The sequence below is a fragment of the Dama dama genome, chromosome 12, assembly GCF_033118175.1.
Source record: "Dama dama isolate Ldn47 chromosome 12, ASM3311817v1, whole genome shotgun sequence".
In the NCBI taxonomy this organism is placed as follows: Eukaryota; Metazoa; Chordata; class Mammalia; order Artiodactyla; family Cervidae; genus Dama; species Dama dama.
In genome coordinates, this window is record NC_083692.1 from 44,289,492 (window position 1) to 44,315,546 (window position 26,055).

The window sequence follows — 26,055 nt, forward strand, 5'->3', positions numbered from 1 at the left end:
CTATAAAGACCACCTATTACCAGGTAGACATTTCAAGAGAGATGGAGACGAATAAGTCTGTGCTGATGCCCCAGCTCAGGAGAAACATGGGTGAGATAAGAACAGTTGATATTAGACCAACTTCCTCACTTAATAGCCCGAAGCCCTCCCCTTCTCCCTACTCCCTGCCTACCTGACTACCGGACAAAACTGATCGTTAATAAACTTGCCTGTTAGGACTAATCACTGGGTAACTGAATATTATATAACTCTCTCCTAAAGACATCCTCGATTTTTTTGTGTTTTTATTTAGTTTATATGGCATGTATTTCTGCAATTAATCTTTCCTGTGGGAAATTAGCACTAACAAAAAAATAAAAGGTCTTTATACTGTAGTCCCAAAATAAATAATAGGCAGGTATGAAGGGTGTAAAAAGTCCACCAAAACAAATGCAGTTGCTGTTAAAAAAAAAAGGAGAAAGGCATCTCATGGGATGGTCAGAGAAAGGGAAATTTGGGTGTTCTTAAAATTTATCATTCTAACAGAGCAAAACCATTAACATGGTGACCCAAGGTTTTGTACAGTGATTCCCCAAGCTCTATTAAAGCTCATCTGGAGAAGACTAGGTCCTCATTTTACCGATGGGGAATGTGGTATATTCAGAGATGTGAAGTCACTCCTGAAGTTGATGAGTGGCAAGTACAATGATGATAGTATTGTGTGATATTTATTTAGTACTTGTTATATGCTGGGCACTGGATACAGTATTTAATATGCAGTATGTCAATCAATTTTCAAAACAACCTCATGGTGTAAACACTTACTAATAAGCAGCTTTTTCGTTGATAAGGTAACAGAAAAGAGGTACTATAACTTTCCAAAAGTCATCCAACTAGAAAGTAGCAGGGCTAAGATCAGAGCAGGCAGGATCAGGGTGTCCAGCCTGGTCTTCCACCTCGGGTTCAGTTTACTTTTCAGCACGACATCTCACTTGCTGGCTGCGGGGAAACTTCTGGAGGCAGTACTGTGGCTGAGACAGATGCCTCAGAAGTCAGGCCGCCTGAGTCTCGAACTCTGCGTGTACCAGCTGCGTCTTTGCGCAAGCCACTCAGCCTCTCAAAGTCTCAGTTTCCTCAATAAGGGTGAGACAAAAATGGATCCTGAGGCATTATACTAAGTGAAATAAGTCACACAAGGAAAGACAACTACCGTATGATCTCACTTTATGTGGGATGTGAAAAAAACGGAAAACAAAGAACCACGCTCATAGATACAGAAGCCAGATTAGTGGCTGCCTGAGGTGTGGTGTGGAGGGTGGGGGCGAAGGCAGTCAAAAGGTACAAAATTCCAGTTATAAGATAAATAAATCCTGACGATATAGTGTACAGCACGGTGATTAAAGTTAATAATACTGCACTGCATATTTTAAAGTTGCTGAGAGCAGATATTAAAAGTTCCCATTACAAGAAAAAGAATTCTACAACTGTCTTTGGTGGCAGAAGTTATTAACTAACTAGACTTATTATAGCGATCATTTCACAATACATACAAATATCGAATTGTTAGACTGTAACCCGGAAACTAATGCAATTAGTTCAGTATTCAATTAATACAATTTAAAAAAAAAAGAACAAGACAATAATAGTAACTGGGTCATAACATTGTTATGAGGACCAAACAGGATCCATGTTTGAGTGTCTGCCTGGAACTCAGTAGGTGCTGAATGACCATTATAAATTACTGGTACTTATGAAAGAAAAGAATATACAATGGAGAAGTTTGAAAGAAAACACATGTTTTCTCTGAAAAACTGAGCTTCCTGATTCCTAATTAGTAATTTTAAAAGTTGAGAAAAGTTCCAAGATACACAGTTGGCAGACTTTCAAACCAGAGAGCAGAAGCTCAAGAGATGCGTCTAGAAGTGACAGTACACACAGCTTTTACTCTTCTAGGCTGACCCAAAAGAATTTCACAATGACTACCTCTTGAGACCTTGAAACGTCTCACTCATTAACACCAATTCCTAAAAAATAAAATGCCCAATGACTCGGCATTCACAGTATACTGAACGCAAAGATGAATTCCAGGACCCTGAAATGACAAAATTTCATTTCTGCTCACTCACCTCGAATGCCCCCTTTGTATCGGTTCTTAATGGCAGCCAAGCTGATGGACTCCTCGCCTTCCTCCTCCTCATCGTATCGATCAGGTTCTAGATAACTAGCACTCAGTCCCCGCTGGTGCTGTTTCTCTCTCATGCGGCGCTGCTGAGACTCCCTACGAATAGAAGCCCTCAAACGTTCTTCTTCTTTCTATAAAGAAGCAAATTAGTGAACTTTAAAAAAGATGAACTCACTTAATGCCCACTTGAAACTTCTTTACTCTAAAGAACATGTAAATGCCTTGCCCAGGATAATACCAGTTCCTATGTCCTCACAGTGAGTTCTCTCCATTTCACATCTCTGTTACCACACACAGTCATTGTCCTGTTCAATTCTAAGGTGTGAAGACAACATGGGGTGAAGAGGCAGGAGGCTCCCTCACACCAACTGCCCCACCACAGCCGGCATGGACACGGCCTTGGGAGCTACAGCATCCCCTCTGCTGCCAGGAATAGTCCAGAGGGCACGACCAGCCTGAGGAACCTCATCCATGCCCAGTGGATGCCTGAGGGAGGCAGGTTCTCTTCACCCTGAGACACACACCTGAGTTGTCAGGCTCCACCAAACTACCATGGCACCCAGATATTCCTGCTTGGGGCCCTCAACTCAGGACACTCCTGAAAGCTAACAGCAGAATGAGGGGGTGCTGGTGGAGAGGGGCCCTGAGCCCCAAAATAGACCCTTCATTCTACTTCTATCTGCCTGGCTTCCACACCCTGAGGTTCACCAGGCAGGCCTGGCTATGAGAGGTCAGGGATGTTCTGGCATTCCCTTGATTTCTTGTTTAATTGCTTTATTACTGCATACAACTCTAATTCTGTAAAAATCACTGTCAACAGAACAGGGATTAAAACCAATCTAGCGGATTCCTTGTGCATTTCCACAGAAGTTGGGGAAGTGAAGGAGGGCTTGGGCATCTCTCAACGTGGTCCTGGAGCCTGCAGGTCCTTCAGCCCCCCTATCTTCAGTGGAAAAGGGAGGAAACTTCTGGCCTTCTTATATTCTATCTAGACTAATTCTCGACCATTTCCACTTATTTTTGACATGGGCACCAAATCAGCCATGGATGACTTATTTAATCATCCTTGAAATTATCTATGAAGGTTCAGATTCTTTTAGTCAACAGGTTGCTCTCAGGACTTGGTGGGAGAGAAACCAAGCCAGGGTCTGTTTTAGGACCCTGACCACATCACCCTTATTTGCCAAATGTTTAGGAAATGGAAACCAGCTCCCTGTTCATGCCAGATGGAAGGAGGAAAGGGTAGGTCAACAAGAGATGATGAACAACATTTTGGGAAATGCTTTTCTTAATTTATCAAAATTCTGGGAAAAAGCTCAGCCAACATACCTTGATCATCTCTGTGCGCTGGCACTCAGGATCACGACCAGCCATGGGTAAGATTCTAATCTTCTGTGTCTTTGAACATCTATCTGCAAGTGACAGTGTCATCTTTCTATGTGTGGCACTGTCTGTAGAGTGAGGTCTGCAGGAAATAAACAAAAATACCTCACTGTTTAGCAAATACATCTGTGAGCCAGCCATACCAACATCAGAGGAGGCCAGTGAGCATTTCCCATTCTCAAGAAAAAAATAGGCAGAGACACAAAACAACATACTAGATGGGGATTCTAACCTTTCTTCATTCTGCAGCTTACTAAACCATTCTAACCTCCACAAGTGAAGTAAAATAATGGAAAGGTTGAGTAAAAAAGGCTTGCACAGCATGATCACCCTCTAGAAGCAGTAAACTGATGGGCTCACATGGCATTCATTAAAAAATAAAAATTAAAAGAGAAAGAAAGAAAACAAAAAAAGAAAAAACAAACAAAAACCAGAAGCATTCATTGAAAACTGAGTGCCAAGCACTGTACTCTTGTGTTTTATATATTACATGACTTCACTGTCATAGCTCCTCTATGAGATAATTATTACATTTTATATACTAGGAAACTGAGGCAAGGAAAAATTGAGAAAAGTTGCACAAGGTCATGCATATGGAAGTGAGACTTAGATACAGGTCTATTTGATTCCAAAACCTATAATCTTGACCATTACAACTTTGAAAATGTAATTCATAACCAAGAATACTGTGCCAACTCTAAAGGTAAGCATTATCCAAGGAGGATGATCTGCTTAGAATCAAGGAAAGAAAAACATGCCTGCCTGTCCTGTCTCGACAAGGGGAATGCGCTTGCCAGCTGACCCAAGTGTGCAGGACTGCTTGAAGAGGTGATGGATGCAGGGGCCTAAAGAACAGATGACCTTGGCCTTCACACCCACCAACTCACTGCCCTTCCTCTGACTGCATGCCCACTAAGAACCTCTAACTATCAGTCTCACAGGTAAATTTTACTAGAAAGAAAGACACACTGCCCAGTTAGTACTCTTAGGCCTCCTGGCAGTTATAGTAATCACTAGAATTAATACACACGTTCTGGTTTACATACCAGTCTCCTGGATCTCTGGTTAGCACGACCTGGCTCCCTGTGAAGCAGCAACTTTCAGAGCACTTGACAAAAGAGCCTCTGAATCTTCAGAGCTGAGAACCAGATCTTGGTCTTTGGGGAACTATACTGTGAGGTTATGCCAATCAGGAGTCACGCATTTTGAACAACACCTGTATTTCACTGCTTTTACTGTTTAACAAATAGTACGTTGACAAGAGTAATTACCTGAATGTGAGTTTGGTTTTAAAGACGGCTTGTCCCTGTAGACCGGTACCTTGTCTTATAAAAAGGTGGTTGTGATCGCCCTGCAGCGGAGCCTTGTAAACATCAAATACCTCATTCCCTAAGTGCAGGGACATGCTGAAAAGAAGGAACACTTCACATGTTAGTCAGAAAGCTCTCACTCTCTCCTTTTACTTCCCTTCGAATGTGAATCAATGGCTGCTTTCTCTCCTAACACAGAATTCAGAAGCAAGGGAAGAATAAAAAGGCATGATGTGAAAAAAGACTTACATAGAAGTAAAGAATGCTGTGTGTTTATGTTTAGGAAGCAAAACATGCTGTGACATTCACTCAGCCCCTACCACCTTCCCAGTGAAGGGCAGTTTTACTAAAGTGTCAACTTCTAGGGAGGAGTACGCAATGGGCAGGGGAGCTGGTCTAATTTTCCTGACTACGGTGCTATAGCCAGAGGACGATCATATTTCCAGCCTACTTTTATTTTTTTTTTCCATTTATTTTTATTAGTTGGAGGCTAATTACTTTACAATATTGTAGTGGTTTTTGTCATACATTGACATGAATCAGCCATGGATTTACATGTATTCCCCATCCCGATCCCCCCTCCCACCTCCCTCTCTACCCGATCCCTCTGAGTCTTCCCAGTGCACCAGGCCCGAGCACTTGTCTCATGCATCCAACCTGGGTCCAGCCTACTTTTAATAAGTCTCCCACCAGCCTGTACAACCCTCAACTGCTTACTTATTTCTGAGGTTTTCTATACAATGCCAGAGACTAAATAACAGAAATCCTTTAATAAGAGGTATACCCCAAATAAGGTCTTATTCCAAAACATCATCCCTCCCAGCCACATTCTGTATGTTTCCACACTCTTCAGGCATCTGTGCTCACCTCCCATCGGACCACTTGACTATTCGAGCATTGCTTTCTTTAATTTCATTTCCTTCTTCATCCCGGCGTATCCTCCACCTTATGGTATTTTCTACCTGTTTTAAAAATACAAGTGCCTTAGAACACTGTCATTTTTGCGTCTTCTCTCCTCAAGAGATACATAATCACAGAATAAGCATGGACAGATAGTGACAGAAAAAAGAACATTGAAACCCTCTTGTTTTAATCACCTAGAGACCTTAGATAAAATAACAACAGGAAAGAAAATATGCCTAAGTGAATTTCTACTCCCAGTGCTGGAACTACAGACAGAGCTCAGTGCCAGGGCATCTGAGCAGGTGCTAAATCTGTAGTAACCTCCAGAAGTTGTAAGACACAGGAAAAGCTAGCAGGACAAGAAATAAGGTTTGAGGCCATATGAAATAGCAATTTAGGATTGAGACTCCTATATAAAGCAGGTTCTCTCATAGAACTAAAAACCCAATAAATGTGGGACTAAAAAACTCTGCCTACTGGCTTAGGAAGATAAGGAAACCGCCACATATAGGTAAGGAAAAAACAGTACCTTATGAAAATAAAAACCCCAAGTTTGAGCAGGTTTAGAGTCTAACTTTATCTTAACTTTATGGGGAAGGGGGAATACCAGACAGATTTGCAAAATTCAAAGGCTTCCTAAAATGAAAACCACTGTTATTGAAATTAAAAACTCAATGGGACCTCCAGGAAAATACAGCACACTAAATGCATATACTTTATCCATGCCACATCCTGGAAATGCACTAAAATGACAGCAAAGAACTGAAAAAGGTCACACTCACAAGGAGAAAGAGAATGTGAACGAAGATGGCACCAAAGAAAAGCCAGCACTTTGAAAACCGACAGGCTGAAGCCCAAGCATCCCCCTGCCTCTGCCCCTACCATCGGCCCTAACCGCAGCCACTCCCACTCACGGCTAGATTTTCCAGATCTCCTCTGTTAACTGCCTCTACAACTGTGTCCTAATGACTTCTTTCCAGTTTCCCCCATCCTTCTTTATTCCTCACTAAATAAACAAACTATGAAGCTGGCTGATTAAGAATGCAATAGATCAGTTGGTAAAGAATCTGCCTGCAATGCAGGAAGTCCCAGTTCAATTCCTGGGTTGGAAAGATCCACTGGAGAAGAGATAGGCTACCCACTCCAGTATTCTTGGGCTTCCCTTGTGGCTCAGCTGGTAAAGAATCCACCTGCAGTGCAAGAGACCTGGGTTCGATCCCTGGGTTGGGAAGATCCCCTGGAGAAGGGGAAGGCTACCAACCCCAGTATTCTGGCCTGGACTCTATAGTTCATGGGGTCACAAAGAGTCGGACATGACTGAGTGACTTTCACTTTCAATATTAAATATGATGTCATATCTGAGATTTGTTTCCAAACAGTCTGGGTAAGATGGGGTGAGGAATACAGATGAAATAAGATGTCCAACCTGACAACCACTGAAGTGAATGATGGGTACGTGAGAGTTTACTACACTGTTCTTGCTATTTCTGTTTATGTTTGAAATTTTTCTTAATAAAAGAAGCTAAACAAAATGATCTGTCATTATCCCTGCCTTCCCTCTCAAATAGAATATGTTTGTTGCTGTTGTTCAGTTGCTAAGTTGTATCTGACTCTTTGCAACCCCATGGACTATAGCATACCAGCCTCCTCTGTTCATGGGGTTCTCTAGGCAAGAATACTGGAGTGGGTTGCCATGCCCTTCTCCAGGGGAATCTTCCCAAACCAGGGATAGAACCCATGTCTCCTGCACTAGCAGGTAGACTCTTTACCACTGAGCCACCAGAGAAGCCCTATAAAACAGGTCGAGTGAGTGAGTGAAAGTGGTTCAGTCGTGTCTGACTCTTTGCGACCCCATGGACTATACAGTCCACGGAATTCTCCAGGCCAGAATACTGGAGTGGGTAGCCATTCCCTTCTCCAGGGGAGCTTCCCAACCTAGGGATCAAACAGAGGTCTCCCATATTGCAGGCAGGCTCTTTACCAGCTGAGCCACAAGGGAAGCATAAAACAGGTTAGCCACATAGAAATATGAAAACACATGGGCCATTATTAACTGTGAAGCCACTTTGAAAAACACTTCCTACTGTATACGGTGATTCAAATAATAATGATGCTGTGATAGAATACTCTGCTAGGTCTTACCCTATTGGGATGAAAGACACACTAAAGTACTTCTAAAGACACAGAACCTCAGAGAGGTACATAAAATGTACCTGGTTCTTTGTTCATTAAAGAATTAATCATACCACCAACTGACTCTTTAAGAATGATAGGCCTTGTCTCAAAAGCATCATTCAAAAATCAAGGATCCAAGGTTATTTTCCATCACCCATCAAGGTTTTAAAAAACAATAGTCTGCTATACACTGACATTTTGTAGTCTACACATTAAGGTTTCAGAGTAAAACATTTATTTTCAGACATTAATGCTGATACTAGAGTCTGGTATTATGTGACCTTAAAACATAGATACATTGACACTTGTCAATGTATCATGATAGAACATAAGGGGAAAATGTAAAAATCAGTAAAAAGTAAATAAGGAACTATCACATTAATTTATATAAATGATGAGAAATAAAAGCAACAGAGTAACTACAGAGGTACTAAAACAGTCACGAAAAATTAACAGTGCTAACCTTAAAACAATAGATATACACATGTTCCAAGGGAAACATTAAGAGAGAACCTAACATGGAGACAGAGGAGGGGAAGTAAGAAAAAGAGCAAAAAAAAAAAAAAAGCCTAAGTACTATATATTAATGGTGTGACCTTGACCAAGTTAATGGTGCCTGTTTATCTCCATTTTCTCATCTGATTTACATTTCCATTAAGTGGGAGGAATAATGAAATTTCACTGAAAAGCTTTGGAAGCTCATGCCTTTTAGAGAAACCATTTTATATCAAGGTTCTTTAGGTACTTATGGATCCATTAAACTTGAAAAGATGGAATTATTCTAAAAGTTCAGCCCCTGAATTCTAAGAAGGCCGGACTCTCACTTCTTAATATTTTAATACCATGTACAATAGCTACTGGAAAAAAAAGAAAGTATTTACAGGAAATCTTCAGATTTAAGAATTTAAAATGCATAGCACCAGTTTCGGTATCATGAGTTCAACAGTTTCTTGATACTGTGCTACAACTCAGCTCTAAACCATCTACTTAAACCTACATCCTCCTTGATTAAAGGAAGATTAGAGGCCTTCCTTGAACAGAGTAACCAGACAGTATAAGGTCTCAAAGAGAAGCATTAACAGGAATTTAGCACAATAAAAATCTCTCCTAATAGTGAACAAGAACAATTAGAAAAATACAAAGACAGCCATGTGGTGAAGTGTTAGGTACCAGTAATAAATTCTTCTTTTGTATATGATTTGTTCATCCATAGATCAAAGAGCCTGAAGATGATTTCCCCTTGCAGGAAGTTGCTAGAACTTAACCCACAACAAATATGGAGGGAGCTGTTTTAAACACAAACCACAATACAACTTATTCTGAAGAAAGTAGCTAATAATTTTTTTAAAGCACCAAAAGATGTAATATAGCAAAAAAAAGAAAAGTGATAAAAAAGTGACGCCTTTACAGAGAAAAATCTATGCTATTTTCTTTCTAAAATATATTCCGAAAAGGTAGACAATTCATTTTTTGATGACACAGGAAACAGAGAAGATCATTTTCAAAAACTTAAGTCTCAAGTTAGTATCCCCAGGTTTTACTTTATAAAAGAAAAAAAGAAAGGGGTAAAGCACAGAATGGTACCTTTAATTTTAACCTGGTTCGACCTTCTTCATCCAGCATTTCTTCATCTTCAAATTCATCTTCATAATACTGAGGATCAAATGGTCTACAAATTGTTTTTAAAATAAACTATTAATCATATTTTGTAAGAAATATTCCTGCTATATAAAGCAACTTTAAAAAATCATAGTAACTAAAAATCATAATAGTCAAATATCTTCATGTTCAACTATAAGGATGTATTCAAATTACTGCACCTTCTTGAAATTTGGTATTAATACATATTGCCTGAAAAAACAATACATATTGCTTGAAATAAAGAGCAAGCAAGGCTAAATATTCAAGTACTCTTAATTCTTATTTAAGTCTCTGAACAAGTAGGCCATGTATACCCTAGCTTTCCACATTTTGCTTAGGAAAAAATTTTTAAATAGCACAAAGAGCTTGCATGTCACTTAGTGAATAATATCCATCAATGCTGTTTAACAGTCCAAACCATTAGTTTTTCTAGATCCACAATGGCTGCTATAGAGGACATCTGCAGTTTTTCTAGCAAACTTCACTACTCTCAATTTCAGTTTTTTCAGGGCTTCATTAGTCAGAAACACCCAAGACTAGTGATATCTGTTAATTCATAAGAAAGTAACAGACTGCTAAAAACAATTACAAGCATTATAAATCTCCTTTACCAATAGTCCATACTTTTTCTATCACAGGATATATTCAGTTTTTATTTTTTCAGAGATACATAACCCGAGTTTTCCGTTTTGTGACTAGTCAATTCATACAAAGTAAGAAAAATATCAACATTCTATTCCTATCCAACATTAAAAAACTATCAACTGATCCCCTTACCTGGGTTCTACACTGAGAAAGTTGGGCAGCTTAACAAAATATAAGTCATTTCCTAAATCAGTGTTTACTTTGGGTATTTCTACTTCTATTCTGGTCTCAGGAATTGGCTCCTCCTCCTGCTGATCTTGAGGCAATCCATTTTCATCCTAGTAAAAGAGTCACAGAATTTTAGAGCTTGATGGGACTTTAGAGATGGTCCAGCTCCATTTCCACGTTTAGGCAGATAAGAAGTAAAATGAGACATGACTTCAGGGTTATTATCCATCCCTACCAACCCACCCCCCAAAACCCTCACGGATAAACAAGATTGGTTTAGAAGCATCAGAGTAAGAAAACATCTCTTTTATGATAAATCTATCTTCCACATACTCACCAACAGAAATGTGAAATTAACAGACACTTGAATATGAAATCACTTTATCAATTAAAATTAGAGAAAATTATCAACAAACACACTTGCTGACATGAACAAGAAAAACATTCAAATAAATGTTATTCAATTCACAGGTCCATGCAGTCTAGTCTCTTAAGGTGTGGGCCCACCTCACACCGGGCAGTTCTTTCTATCTTCTTTCCCCCAGTGACAACATCTTGCAAAAACTACAGTGCAATATTACAACCAGGAGACTGACCTGACCCAGGCAGATAAAGGACATTCCCATCACCACAAGGATTCACGCTGCCCTTTTACGGCCAGCATCCACTTCCCTCTTGCCCTCATCCTGCTGCTATAATCTCCATTAATCTTGTCTCCATTTCTATAATTCTGTCATTTTAAGAATGGTTAGAGGAGTGGATTTATACAGTCTTAACCTTTTGGGACTGGCTGTTTCTCACTCAGCATAATTCCCTGGAACTTCATCCAAGTTGCTCCATATATCAGTAAATTTCATATATCAGTAAACTTCATCCAAGTTGCTGCATATATAAATCCTTTTTATTGCTGAGTAGTATTCCACGGAATGACGTTTCAAGACAGTTTTTTCTAATCCTCTTATAAGCAGAAGTTCTCTACATAAATGAGGAAGTCACACGTTCACTGTATTTCCATGCTGCAATTCAGTTACTGACTTCCTCTTCCTGGCATAAAAGAGACACTTAGTTCTCTCTTCCAGTTCTCATTGGTAATTTTACTTACAACAGGCTGTCCTGGAGTGGGTGGTTTATCTTCCCCATCACTCCCTGAAGATATATCATCTGCACCTCCGAAGAGATCCATGGTTCCACTATTATCTTCAATGCAAGAGAAAAAAGGCACAGTATTTAATACCTGTAACAATGATTCTTCAAAGCTATCACTTCAACATATCCCTAAAGTTTCTAGACCCAGCACCTGGAAACCACCCAAACACAACTCTGAGCCTCTCACTCACAGATCTAAATAGAGTGTCTGTGCAAAGGGAAGAAGGCAAAGCCAGTGAAGGGCAAAGTGCACAGGAGGCACTCCTCTTCTCCTTTACTTACTGCATCCTTGTTTTTCCACTTTCCTTTATTCCTCAGGAGCCCAAATATCCTCCTACAGTCCAGATACTCAAATTTGGGGCTTAAGCACACCACACAGGCCTATTCTCCACGTCATCCTTCCAAATTTTAAAATTACAGGTCATGTCTACCCAGGCTCCCCTCCTCTCAGGAAGAACTTCACCCAGGTACAGGCAAAACAACATCATCAACAATAATCTGTAACAAACCAAAGTGGGGTAGTAAAGGAGATGCCAGGAAGATAGGAGGGTGGTCAAAAGGTAGACTGCTTGAAAGTGAGATTATAGAAGAGTTACAATTTTGGTAATGACATGGTCTAGGGTAAAATCATAAGAGTGAGTCACTAAGACGAGGTAAAGGACAGATCATTGAAAAAGAGAAGGAAACCTATTAAAATGGCCAAAATTCAGAACCCTGACAACATCAAATGCTGGCAAAAATGTGCAGTAACAGGAACTCTCATTCACTGATTCAGGTAGGAATGCAAAATAGCACACCCACTTTGGAAGACAGTCTGGCAGTTTCTTACCAAACTAAACATATTCTTAGCAGATGCCCCAGAAATTGCTGCTCCTTGGTATTTACCCAAAGGATCTACACACTTATATCCACACAAAAACCTGCACACAAATGTCTATAGCGGCTTTACTCATAATTGCTGAAATTTAGAAGCAACCAAGACGTCTTTCAGTTCGTAAATGGATAAACTGATACATCCAGACCATGGAATACAGGAATACCTTGGAGATAACTCAGGTTTGGTTCCAGACTATGCTCATATGCTCACCTGATTATTTTCTTCTTAGGTTTTATCACCATCTAACATGCTATATGTTTCATTTACTTACTGTGTTATCATTAGTCTCTCTACCCTACCCTGACCCCAACAGAATGCGAGTTCTACAGGGAGATGTGTTTGATTACTGCCACATTCCAAGTGCACAAAATAGTACTAGTACAAAGCAGATTCTCAATAAATGTGAACAAAGTAATTAATAAATCTGATTCTCACAACAACACTATAAGGGGATTAGCATCATCTCGCTCTTACAAATCAGAAAGTGAAATTTCGTTAAGTAATTAATTTGACCAAAATCATACAGTTGGAAAGTAGAACCACTAAGATTCTAACTTGAGTTATCTGATTCCAAAGTCCATGTACATAACTAGGAGTTATAGACCCAAAGATCTTTAAGTAAATCCCAGAGCTTGTTATTCTGTCCAGCTGTCTCCTTTTCTCTCTAGCTGACCTGCTAAATGTTTGCTTTAGTTATACTGTTACTTGTGATAATTTATATAAGCTATTTATTTATTTTATATAAGCTATTTAACATTAATGCCTAATTATCATATAGCACAATAATGGCTGTGCAAATTATCAAAATTATGTTTACTGTAACTTTTATACTAACATCTTCATTGTATAGTAATTTGCCATTTGAAATGCAGTCATACATAGATATAAACAGGTAGATCTTGAGTGTGTGTCTTAGTCACTCAGTCGTGTCTGACTCTTTGCGACCCAGGACTGTAGCCCTCCAGGCTTCTCTGTCCATGGAATTCTCCAGGCAAGAATACTGGAGTGGATTGCCATTCCCTTCTCCAGAGGAACTTCCCAATCCAGGGATCGAACCCTGGTCTCCTGCATCACAGGCAGATTCTTTACCATTTGAGCTTCAGAGAACCCCCTCAAAGTCACTCAGTCATGTCTGACTCTTTAATGCCATGGACTGTGGCCACCAGGCTCTTCTGTCCATGGAATTCTCCAGGCTATTTTACTGGAGTGGGTAGCCATTCCCTTCTCCAAGGGATCTTCCCAACTCAGGGATCAAACCCAGGTCTCCCGCAATGCAGGCAGATTCTCTATCAGCTGAGCTACCAGGGAAGTCCAGGTAGATCTTGCTGCCTTACAAAAAACCTACCTTACCTATCACTGGGTTTTTATGAACTCTTCACCTAAAATAGCTTGAAGAATCAGCTTCTTCATCTACTATTAACCTATTGAGAACCTAAGAACAAGCTAACAAGCTGTCCGAGAACTGTCACTATTCAACCCGAAGAACAGGCAACGCCACTTCCTCCTCAACAGAGCCTCGGGACCCTAACAGCAGGCTCACTCAGACTACAAGTGAAGCAGGTTCTTCAACTCCTTAAGTGTGAGCAGTTTCTCTCATCTGTACAACTTCCCTGGGTACACTAAATGTATGCACACTCTCTTCTGTGAGTCCTGCAGTCTGGGGTAAATGCCCAGGATTGGGAATGTACTATAGTTAAGTGCAGAGAGAGGAATGGAAATATAGATATATAAAAGAAGTAAGTAGAGTACCTTTTGGTACCTCAGTGTCACTCTCGGCTTCTGAATCGGATGCAATTGCGTTCTTGCGTTTCATTCGTAAAACTTCGTCCTCACTATCACTGCCTCTTGCAGATTCTGTAAGAGTGGAATCAGAAGTTCTGCATAATCGCAGTCATACCATCACTTTGATTTTGTGTGTTTGAAAAGCAACACTGGAGAGAAACAAACTATGGACCACCCACACAATGGAAAACTACTCAGTAATAACTAAGAATGAACTACTGATACAAGTAATAATTTGGATGACTCTCAAATGCATTACAGTAAGTGAAAGAAAAAAGGCGCCACTACTGTCTGATTTCATTTATAAGATGACATTCTCAAAAAGACAAAACTACAGTGACAGAAGAGCAGGAGCTGTTAGGGGTCCCAGGTGGGGCAGTGTATGACTACAAAAGGGACAGTATGAGGGAGTTTTTTAGGGCTGACAGAACCATTCTGTATCATGACTGTGGTGATGGTTACAAAAATCTATACATGCATTAATGTTAAGAGAACTCCACATACACACACAAAAATCAACTTACTATGGTTAATTTTGAAATAAAATTTAAAAAAGGAACATTGGTTTTTGTAAGCAGAAAAACTTGGGAGAATGAGAAAAGCAGTTCTGAAACTTTAAATTTATATATCATTCAATACAGAAGACAAAAGAGAAGTAAATATACTGTAATGGAAGACACAAATATATTATTTCTGGATGGTACAACTGTTCACGTAATTTTAAACTTCAAAACCCAACCACTGTAGAACTAGTTAAGCAGGATGACCAGTGACAAGACTCCTACTCTTAGTTTTATGTTAGTCTGCTAGTATTTGGGAAGTAGTGCATAAGCCTTAATGATTCTGGGTATTCCCAGTACAAATAACTCTACCCAGAATTAGTTATTGAATAATTACTGCAGTCCTATAGTCTATATAGACCTATATCCATCTCTGGAAACTGCTTGACCTCCTCTCCTAAATAATGTTAAAATGTGGTCTTGAAAGCTATCCTGAGGTATGTATTCCAGGGGAAAAGACCTCCCACTCCCCATACTGCAGCTCTCTAAGAAGACAGAATCAATATATAATTATAATCAATTACTTATAAAAATGAAGCAACCCAGATATTACTACAGGAAGACTTCCAACTTAATCAAAGTGACTTTTATATAACACAAAGAAATCAGATGGTTAACTGTTTTAATATTCTATATGAAGAACGTGCTAACTTCAAGAAAACAGTGTAAGTAGTTATTATGAAAAGGGATCCAAAAGCCAAAGTTCTGCTCTATGTTTTCCTGCGGTCTTCAGGAAATAAATGTTCTGATCCAAGCACATCTCCCCAGGATGAGGCTGCATGTGTCAGGCTATCATAACTCACTGAGATCATCCAGCCTGTGTTGTCATTTTCTGGATATTATGCTCCTCAGGCAACCTCCTGACTGTTACAATTTGGTATCCAATGCAGATTTCCCCTCAAAGGATACAAGGATAGAAAAATAACTGATGCTCTTGAAACAATTTTGCAATTCAATTTTTATAACTTCCTGTGGTTAGTCTGAATAAACTCCTTGGAGCCTGATTACCTCTGGAGGATGAAATTTTGGATCTCTAATAAACTGAACTGGAAACTGGGCATTTCAATGGCACGGGGGTTTTTCCCCCCAGGCACATCTATTCTCATCTGGGGCATGCTCTTCTGGTTACCCACAGAAACGGAACTGACTCTGTTCGGTATCTAGCTACTATAGCACTATACACTTTGCTCTGACTTCCCTCTTTAAATTTATTTCTTCCTGATCTATCATCAATAAAATGGAAGGGGGAAAGACAGAAATAATACACGAATTAGGAAAATGTTTACAAGTAAAATGTATAGAGTTAGAAAAGGTTGAAATAGAGGAACAGAAGAGAAAAACCAGAGTACTAAAGTAATGGGACTGTAAAAAGAATCAATGAGCCACCACTGTACCTCAATGCTTCTACTAAACCACTTTGGTTCTCATAAGTGTATTACCTGATTTATGGTCCTGTTCCTCTTCATCATCTGAATGCCTGTGTTCTTCATCCGAGGGCTGTGGCCTTTCATCATCAGAATTTTGCATTTTCTCTTCATCAGATATCTGTGGCCGCTCTTCATCATCTGAGTTCTGTTTCTCATCATCATTATCAGAAGCTGCTGGCCGTTCATCATCAGAATTAGCCTTCTCCTCCTCAGACAGCTGTTGTCGCTCATCCTCTGAAAGCTGGGGCCTCTCCTCATCATCTGTGTTCTGCATTTTTTCATCATCATCAGAATTCTGCAGTTTATCTTCATCAGACCCTTGTGCCCTCTCCTCATCATCAGAATTTTGTATCTTTTCATCATCTGACTGATCGCTTTTATCTTCCCTGCCCCATTTTTCATCATCTGAGTGTGCTTTTTCAGAACCTTCTGCTTCCGAGTGATGACTCCCTCCATCTGATCTATGACCCTCATCCTCATCATCATTGTCATTTCGGGTTTCTGATCCACTGTGTTGATCTACATCTGAGGGATCGTTGTCTTCATGGTCAGAATGCTCAGAAGCTTCTGATCTATTGTCTGATCCTTCAGAGTGATTATCACTCCCACTATGATGAGAGGCTCCCTCATCCTCACTGTCATCTCCAAACAGTTCCTTATTACTTGGTTTTCCTGCATCATCTCTTTCATCTTGATCGCTTTCACTTCCAGAGGCATTACTGCCAGAAGCAACATTCTCTTGATCAGAATCCGAGCCCGATCCAGAGTCAGAATCTATGGGATCATATAAACACAGGGTGAGGTAAGCAAAAAAAAGCAGAATAAGGAACACTAAAAGTCCATCCAACATAAAAGCAAGGAAAAAACTTCTTAAAAGCTGTTAGAATCTATCTTCTCAGACTCTGGAAACTAAACGTTGCAACAACTAGGGGAATGTTTAAGGAGACCAAAAAAAAAAAAAAAAAGCCAAATCTCAGTAAAAAAAACAGAATTTGGGGAACTTCTAACATACTCTGGTCCCTACCCCACCACCCACTGCTCCCAACCCAACCCATGGTCAACAGTGCCTTGAAGATAATACCCTGAATTTCTGGCACATGTGCCACTAACGGAGGAGCAGACGGCACCTCATTTGCAAAGAATCATGGTTGTTAGTTCTGATCTGTCTGGTGGATCACTGAAGGGACTGGCTCAAAGGACTTGACTTTATCTCACCTAACTTGGAACTACTCAAAACATTTACAGGTAGATGTATTAGTTGTGTCTGCTTTAGAAAATGAGTAACAGGGCAAACAACAGACTAACTAAAAAGCTTGGTTGAAAAGGCTGAGGAAGGACATAATATGAGGAGTAAGGACTTTAAAAGTATGATAAAACTTCTAGAGGAAAACACAGGCAGCACACTCTCTCACATAAATCACAGCAAGATCTCTTTCAATCTATCTCCTAGAATAATGGAAATAAAAACAAAAATAAACAATGGGACCTATTTAAACTCAAAAGCTTTTGTACAGCAAAGGAAGCAATAAGCAAAATGAAAAGACAACCCATAGATTGGGAGAAAACATTTACAAATGATATGACCAATAAGGGATTAGTCTCCAAAATTTATAAACAGCTTATGACACTTAACAGCATCAAAACAAATAACCCACTCGAAAAATGGACAGAAGACCCAAACAGATGTTTCTCCAAAGAGGACATACAGATGGCCAGCAAGCACATGAAAAGATGTGCAACCTCGCTAATTATTAGAGAAATGTAAATCAAAACTACAATGAGATATCACCTCACACAGGTCAGAATGGTTATCATCAAAAAATCCGCAAACAACAAATGCTGGAGAGGGTGTGGAGAGAAGGGAAGCCTCCAACACTGTTGGTGGGAATGTAAATTGGTACAGCCACTATGGAGAACAGTATGGAGGTTCCTTATAAAACTAAAAATAGAGCTACCATATGACCCTGCAATCCCACTCCTGGGCATATGATACATGCACCCCAGTGCTCATTGCAGCACTGTTTACAATAGTCAAGACAAGGAAGCAACCTAAATGTCCATCAACAGAGGAATGGATTAAGACGTGGTACATATATATACAACGGAATATTACTTGGCCATTAAAAAATAATGAAATAAGGCCATTTGCAGCAATATGGATGGACCTAGAGAGTGTCATACTGAGTGAAACAAGTCAGACAGAGAACATGGTATAACATTCCTTATGTGTAGAATCTAAAAAGGAATGATACAAATGCGCTTGCTCACAAAACAGAAAGAGACTCATAGACTTTTCTAAGTCTTATAGTTGCGGGGGGAAGAGATAGTTGGGGACTTTGGGAAGATCATGTACATGCTGCAATATTCAAAATGGATAACCAACAAAGACCTATTGTATAGCACATGGAACTCTGCTGAACTTTATTTGGCAGCCTGGATGAGAAAGGGGTTTGGGGGAGAATGGATACATGTATATGTATGGCTGAGTCCCTTCACTGTTCTCCTGAAACAAACACAACATTGTTAATGAGCTATATCCTAATACAAAATCAAACGTTTGTTGTAGAGAGAAAAAAACCTCCCATAATAAATGAACCAACCAACCAAACAAAACCCTCCCATATATTCTTAGCAATCTGGAAAGCCATGCACTTCCCCAGGGCTGTGCACATGCTCAAGAAAGAACCAAGAGGGCCCTAAGACCTCACTTCTGGTTGACCTCCAGGCTCCATGAAAGCAAGAAATGAAAGCAAAGACAGGATGAAAACTACTTGGTGGAGTGTTGAAAGCACACCTTAACACACACAGAGAGACAACCTGTGAAGTCTGGAAGTTTTCCTGCGATTGCTGTTGTTTCTTTTTCTGCATATAAGGAAACCTCTGTCCAATCACTAGCTGACCACTAAACTAATGGAGCAGAAACTTTAGTGGTCACATACAACAAAAATTGCAGACTTTACAAAATTATTTCAAAAGAGTCAACAATAATTACAACAACAAATAGCAACAATAAATCCTGGGGGTGGGGGTGGGGAAGGGAGTGTGCCGTTCTGAGTTACTGCAGTATAATTTCAAAATGTCCAATTATCAACAAAAACTTATAATGCCTGCAAAGAAACAATGAAGTATGGCCCATACATGTGAAAGAAAGGTTACAATTTGTCCCTAAAGAAGCCCAGACAATGAAAATGATATCTTATCAAATACAGAATATCAATAAAAAGACAGATATTATTTTTCAAAAAACTGAACAGAAAATCTGGAGTTGAAAAGTATAATAACTGAAATGAAAAATTCATTAAAGAGATAAACAGCAGATGTGAGTGAGAAGAAGAAAGAATCAAGAAACTTTTAAGATACATAACTGAGATTATCCAGTCTGGTGAACAAAACAAGAAAAGAATGCAGAAAATTAAGAGTCTAAAATACTTGTAAGAAAACAGCAAGTATACCAGTCTATACATAATGTGGGTTCCAGAAGAAGAGGAAAAAGAAAAAGGGACAGAAAATACATTTGAAGACATAACAGCCAAAAACTTCCCAAATCTGATGAAAGACATGAGCACACACATCAAGGCTGTTTAACAAATACCAAGAAGGATAAAGTTAAAGAGAGAGCACCCAAGAGCATCGTTATCAAACTGCCTAAGACAAAGAAAAATCCTAAAAGCAGCAAAAAAGAAACAACTCATCCCATACAAAGAGATCATTGATAAGGATAACAGCTGATTTCTCATCAGAAACCATAAAAACCAGGAGACAATGGGATGAAATATTCCAAGTGCTGAAACAGTCAATCAAGAACTCTATATTCAGCAAAACTATTCTTCAAAAATGAAGGAATTATAAACAACAAAAGATAAAGTGGACTTCCTCAAAATGAAAAACTTTTGTGCAAGAAAGAATATTATCAAGAAAGTAAAAAAACAACCTAGCAAATGGGAGAAAGCATCTGCAAACCATATGTCTGACACATATGTAATGGAAAAAGTGACAGACTTTATTTTCTTAGGCTCCAAAATCACTACAGATGGTGACTGCAGCCATGGACTGAAAAGACACTTGCTCCTTGGAAGAAAGGCTATGACAAATCTAGACAGCTTATTAAAAAGCAGAGACAATACTTTGCTGACAAAGGTCCATCTAGTCAAAGCTATGATTTTTCCAGTAGTCATGTACGGATGTGAAAACTGAACCATAAGAAAGCTGAGCACTGAAGAACTGATGCTTTTGAACTGTGGTGTTGGAAAAGCCTCGAGAGTCCCTTGGACTGCAAGATCAAACCAGTCCATCCTAAAGGAAATCAATCCTGAATGTTCATTGGAAGGACTGATGCTGAAGCTGAAGCTCCAATACTTTGGCCACCTGATAAGCAGAGCCGAATCATTAGAAAAGACCCTAAGGCTGGGAAAGACAGACGACAGAAGAAGGGGACGACAGAGGATGAAATGGTTGGATGGCATCACTGACTCAATGGACATGAGTTTGAGCAAGCTCCGGGAGATGGTGAAGGACAGGGAAGCCTGGCGTCCTGCAGTCCATGGGGTCGCAAAGAGTCAGACATGACTGAATGACTGAACAACAACAATCTGGAATATATAAAGAATGTTTACAACAACAACAACAACAAACAAACAAACAACCCATTTTAAAAATGGACACTGGACTTGAATATACATTTCTCCACAGTTACACAAACATGAAACAAGCACATGAAAAGATGCTCAACATCACTGGCCATTAGGAAATGCAAATCAAAACCACAATGAAATATCACTTGACACCAACAGTGATGGCTATATTTTAAAAAGGGGTAAAAAAAAGGTAAAATAGGTATTGGCAAAGATGTGAAGAAATAGAACCCTCAAACATTGCTGGTGCTAATGTAAAATGGTTACAAAAATGGTTTGCTGGTCCAAAAATGGTTTGGTTGCTCGTCAAAAAGTAAAACAAAGAATCATATGACTCAGCAGTTCCAGCCCTATACATATATATTACACATATATATACAATTCCACCCCAAGAGAACTGAAAACAGGCACTTACACAAATACTTGTAAACAAATGTTCACAGCATCACTATTTAAATAGCCAAAGATGGAAACAACCCAATGTTCACCAGTGGCTAAATAGATAAACAAACTGGGATATATACATAGAGTGAATACTATTCAATCATTAAAAAGAAATGAAGTATTGATACATACAATATGGATAAATTTCAAAAACACAATGGTAAGAGATAGAAATCAGACACAAAAAGCCACATGTTGTATGATTCCATTTATATGAAATGTCCAGAACACAGAAAATCCATAGATGTAAAAAGCAGATTGGTGGTTGGTGGGGGCTAGTGAAAGGAGCAAATGGTAAGTAACTGCTCAATGGGTGTGGTGTTTTATTTTGAGGTGATGAAAATGTTTTAGAACTAGACAGAGGTGGTGGCTGCAGGACATTTTAAATGTACTGAATACCACTGAATTGTTCACATAAAAATGGCATATTCAGCAACCAAACTGAAAAGAACTAAAACTGTCACTATTTGCAGATGACATATTATATATAGAAAATCCTACAGACTCCACCAGAAAACTGTTAGGACTAATAAATAAATTTATTAAAGTTGCAGAATATAAAATCAATATACAGTTGTGTTTCTATACATAAATAATAAGCTAAGAAAATAATCCCACTTATAACTGCAACAAAAAGAATAAAATACTTAGGAATAAATTTAACCAAAAAAGGTGAAAGACCTGTACAGTGAAAACTGTAATACACTGATGAAAGAAACTGAGGACACAAATAAATGGAAAGATCGCTCATGGATTGGAAGAATCAATATTGTTAAAATATCCACACTAACCAAAGTAATCTACATTTTGAACACAATCCCTATCAAAATTCTAGTGGCATTTTTTATAGAAATAGAACAAAGAACTCTAAAATGTGTGTGAAACCACACATACACACAAACCCATACAGCCAAAGCAATCCTGAGAAAAAAAAGAATAAAGCTGGAGGCATCATGCCCTTGATTTCAAACTGTATTACAGACACATAAATCAATGCAACAGAATAAAAAACTCAGAAATAAAGCCACACATACATGGTCAATTAGTTTACAACAAAGGAGCATGCCAAGAATACACAATGAGGAAAGAACAATAAATGGTGTTGAGAAAGCTGGATAGCAATATGTAAAAGAATGAAACTGAGTCACTGTCTTATTACACCATACACAAAATTTAACTCTAAATGGATTAGACTTAAATTTCAGACCTGAAACCATAAAACTCCTAGAAGAAAACATATGCAGTAAGCTCCTTGACATTGGCCTTGGTTATCATTTTTTGGATTTGACACCAAAAGCAATGACAACTAAAGCAAAAATAAACAAGTGTGACATATCAAGCTAAAACACTTCTACACAGCAAAGGAAACCATCAACAAAATGAAAAGGTAATCTATTGAATAGGATAAAATATTCACAAATCATATATCTGAAAAAGGATTAATACCAAAAACATATAAAGAGCTCATATTAAAAAATAAAAGAGCTCATATTTTATATATATATATATATATATAAATGGACAGAAGGCCTGAATAGACATTTTTCCAAAAAAGACATACCAATAGGTACATGATAAGATGCTCAACATCACTAATCGAAAGAGAAATGAAAATCAAAACCACAGTCGGAATGACTATTATCAAAAAGATAAAAAATAACAAGTGTTGGAGAGAACGTGGAGAAAAGGAAACATTTGTACACTAATGGTCGGACTGTAAACAGGTGCAGTCACTATGGAAAACAGTATGGAAATGTTTCAGAAACAGAACTACTATATGATCCAGCTAGACCAATTCTGGGTATTTATCCAAAGGACACAAAAACATTAATTTGAAAAAATATATGCCCACCTATGTTCACTGCAGCATTATCAAGATATAGAAACAACCTAAATGTGGTGCATATAAACAACAAAATATTATCCATGCCACTAAAAATATGGCATATATACAATGGAATATTATTCAACCATAAAAAAGAAGGCAATCTTGGGAATTCCTTGGCGGTCTAGTAGTTAGGGCTCAGAACTTTCACCGCCATGGCCCAGGTTCAATCCCTGGTTGGAGAACTAAGATCCCACAGGCCACACACGTTTTGTCAGATCTCTCCACCATGACCTGACCATCCTAAGTGGCCATGCATAGCATAGCTCATAGCTTCATATGTGATCATTTTGGTTAGATTTCTGTGATCCTGGTTTTCTTTCTGCAAGCTGTGGGATTATTAAATTCTTGCTTCTGTCTGTCCTCTGATGGATGAGGATAAGAGGACTGTGTAAGTTTCCTGATGGGAGGGACTGGCTGTGGGGAAAATAGGGTCTTGCTCTCTGGTGCAGGGCTTTGCTCAGAAAATCTTTAATCCAATTGTCTGCTGATGGGTTGGGCTGTGCTCCCTCCCTGTTAGTTGTTTGGCCTAACATCTCTCAGATGGTTAAGAATGTAGCAATGCAAGTGATGTGGGTTCAATCCCTGGGTCAGGATGATCCCCTGGAGAAGGGAATGGCAACCCACTCCAGTATTCTTGCCTGGAGAATTCCACGGACAGAGGAGCCTGGCAGGCTACAGTTCATGGAGTCACAAACAGCTGGATACGACTGAGCGACTAACACTAACAACTGAGGCAACTCAGTCTTGGAGTCTACAGGTTCTATGTGAGGGCTACTGGAGACCCCCCAATAGGACTTGGGTCAACACACGCCTCCCAGGGCTGCAGCTGCCAGTGCCCCTGTCCCCGCGGCCGGCCATTTCCGACCCTCACCTCTGCAGGTGACCTTCAAACACTCGCAATTGCTTCTACCTATTCAATTATTTATGTATTAAGCAATGAAGTTAACTGAGGGAGGGTGATATCTTTGCATCATTGTAACCCCTACACTTAGCAAAGCAGCTATAACATGATAGGGGATCTATAAATGATGAATGAATGAACTTCACGGGAGTGAGTGATGCGAGGGTTCACATGGCTCCGATGCCTTGAAGGGTGAATGGGATAAGGACACATACAGAAGACAGGGTAATGAAAACATTAGCAAAGAAAGTGGAACAAGAGTTAGTATAAGGGCTCTATACTTCCAGACCTATCCTGACCAGAACCTTCAGGACATCCATCCTGGTACAGCCCTCACACTAGAATCCATATGGTGCTCCCCTGCATCATGAACATACATTTACTAATCCATTTCATCACCAAATCCTTCATCCCTTCTCTCCAAACACAGACTTCATATGCTCCCCAATCTAATACCACCGACTCAAGAAATTCTAGCGTTTTTGCACAGGTTCTCGGAAGACACATTATCTCCAGTGCGTAACACCTGTATGCAGCCCTACCCCAGTAACCCTCCCAGCCTTCTCACCCAGACATTTTAAACTTTCCATCACGCCACGTTCTGGTTTCATTCAAAAGGACAATCAGAGCCCCTCTGCAAATTCGTCCAGCCCATACCCATGTTCCTGAACACGTCATTTCCATTCATTCACAACAGTCCATGTGCAAGGCAGGACAGAGCAGGACTCTAAGGTTCCTCCTCTCGCTGCGCCGGCTCGCCGGCCTCCATTCCTGCCCCGCGCCCCCTTCGCTCCCCGTGCTCCTAGGCTCGGCTTGCTAGATGCACACCAGGAACCTCGAGGCACACACTCTGCATCTGTCCCTCCGTCCCCTCCCTCGGGAAAAGGCTGGCACCGCCGGGAGGGCAGGGGGCGCTGAGGCCGGCGGAGAGGAAGCGCCATCCGCCAGCGGCGCCAGAGCGTTCGCAGACCCGGAATCGGGTCGCTGTCGGGCTCCCGCCGGAGAAGGCCCGCCACGCCCGTCTCCACCGAAGCCCTGCGGACCCCACCTTTACGCTCAGGATCGCTGTCGGCGTCGCTCCCGAATAGGTCTTCCATATCCGCCATGGTAGCGCGCGTCCGCCGCAGTCTTGACCGGGAGCGGCTCCCCGACTGCGTTTACGGCACGGAACCAACGAAACGCGACAGTGTCGCAAAGATTTGCTAAAAAGTCTCCTTTTCTACTGGAAGCTTGTTTTCGCTTGCACTTTGAACCCACACTTGCCCACGCTCTTACGTCCAGCAACCCCGCCCTTCGTCAATATCAGTTCTTATTCGCGAGGATTCTCGGCTGGGTACATCAGGTCTGAGTGTCAGTGGAGCGGGTGGTATTTGGGGGCTCCCAGGAAGGGCCTGTGACCCTGTTAAACCTGCCTGGAGTCAGGCCTGCAGTCCTTTGTTTTATGCGGATCAGCTGTTCTCAAATTGTTGCGGAATCAAAAATGCTTTTGTTATGTGGATTGTATCTATTGATATTTACTCTAATAGTAATTAAGGCAGAAATTTTAAAAATTCGTTCTACAATAATAAACGAGTTAACATAAAATAGCATTTTAAGATTTTAAGTGACTTGTTTTCTGAAAATTGAAGAGTGGAATTATTTACAGTTTTGAAAGCGTCTTTGGTATCTGCCTCAAATGAAAACAGTTGAATTCTCTTTTTTTTTTTTTTTTGAATTCTCATACTTGCTTCTGCATTCAATCTTGAGAAAGGTTTTGGTTTTTTTGTTTGTTTGTTTGTTTTTTGAGAAAGGTTTTGGTTGAAGCTTGTGAAGAAAATCTGTCCTCACACACACATACGTGTGTGATTGGAAGAGGAAGGACCTCTCATACCCCTAAAAGGGTCATCTTCGGACCAGTCTAACCCAACTTTAGAGTAGTGTATGTCAGACATCAAAAATGTGCCATCCTAACCCGCTACACACTTTTGTATAAAATTGAAACAAATAATCACAAAACGGTACTGACTGCTAAGA

At 39.9% G+C, this 26,055-nt stretch overlaps 1 protein-coding gene across 1 annotated transcript in view; it reads right to left on the reverse strand.

Moving 5' to 3' along the window:
* LEO1 (LEO1 homolog, Paf1/RNA polymerase II complex component) overlaps positions 1–25,241 on the reverse strand; it is a 34,260-nt gene extending 9,019 nt beyond the window's left edge. The window contains exons 1-10 of the mRNA XM_061157168.1: positions 25,091–25,241; positions 16,191–16,952; positions 14,159–14,263; positions 11,489–11,583; positions 10,351–10,496; positions 9,517–9,601; positions 5,722–5,816; positions 4,816–4,950; positions 3,491–3,626; positions 2,106–2,292 (exon numbers count right to left, since the gene is read on the reverse strand). Coding sequence (XP_061013151.1) covers positions 2,106–2,292; positions 3,491–3,626; positions 4,816–4,950; positions 5,722–5,816; positions 9,517–9,601; positions 10,351–10,496; positions 11,489–11,583; positions 14,159–14,263; positions 16,191–16,952; positions 25,091–25,148 — 1,804 coding nt within the window. The 5' untranslated portion in view covers positions 25,149–25,241. The remainder of the gene's footprint in view (positions 1–2,105; positions 2,293–3,490; positions 3,627–4,815; positions 4,951–5,721; positions 5,817–9,516; positions 9,602–10,350; positions 10,497–11,488; positions 11,584–14,158; positions 14,264–16,190; positions 16,953–25,090) is intronic.
* Between the last annotated feature and the right edge of the window lie 814 nt (positions 25,242–26,055).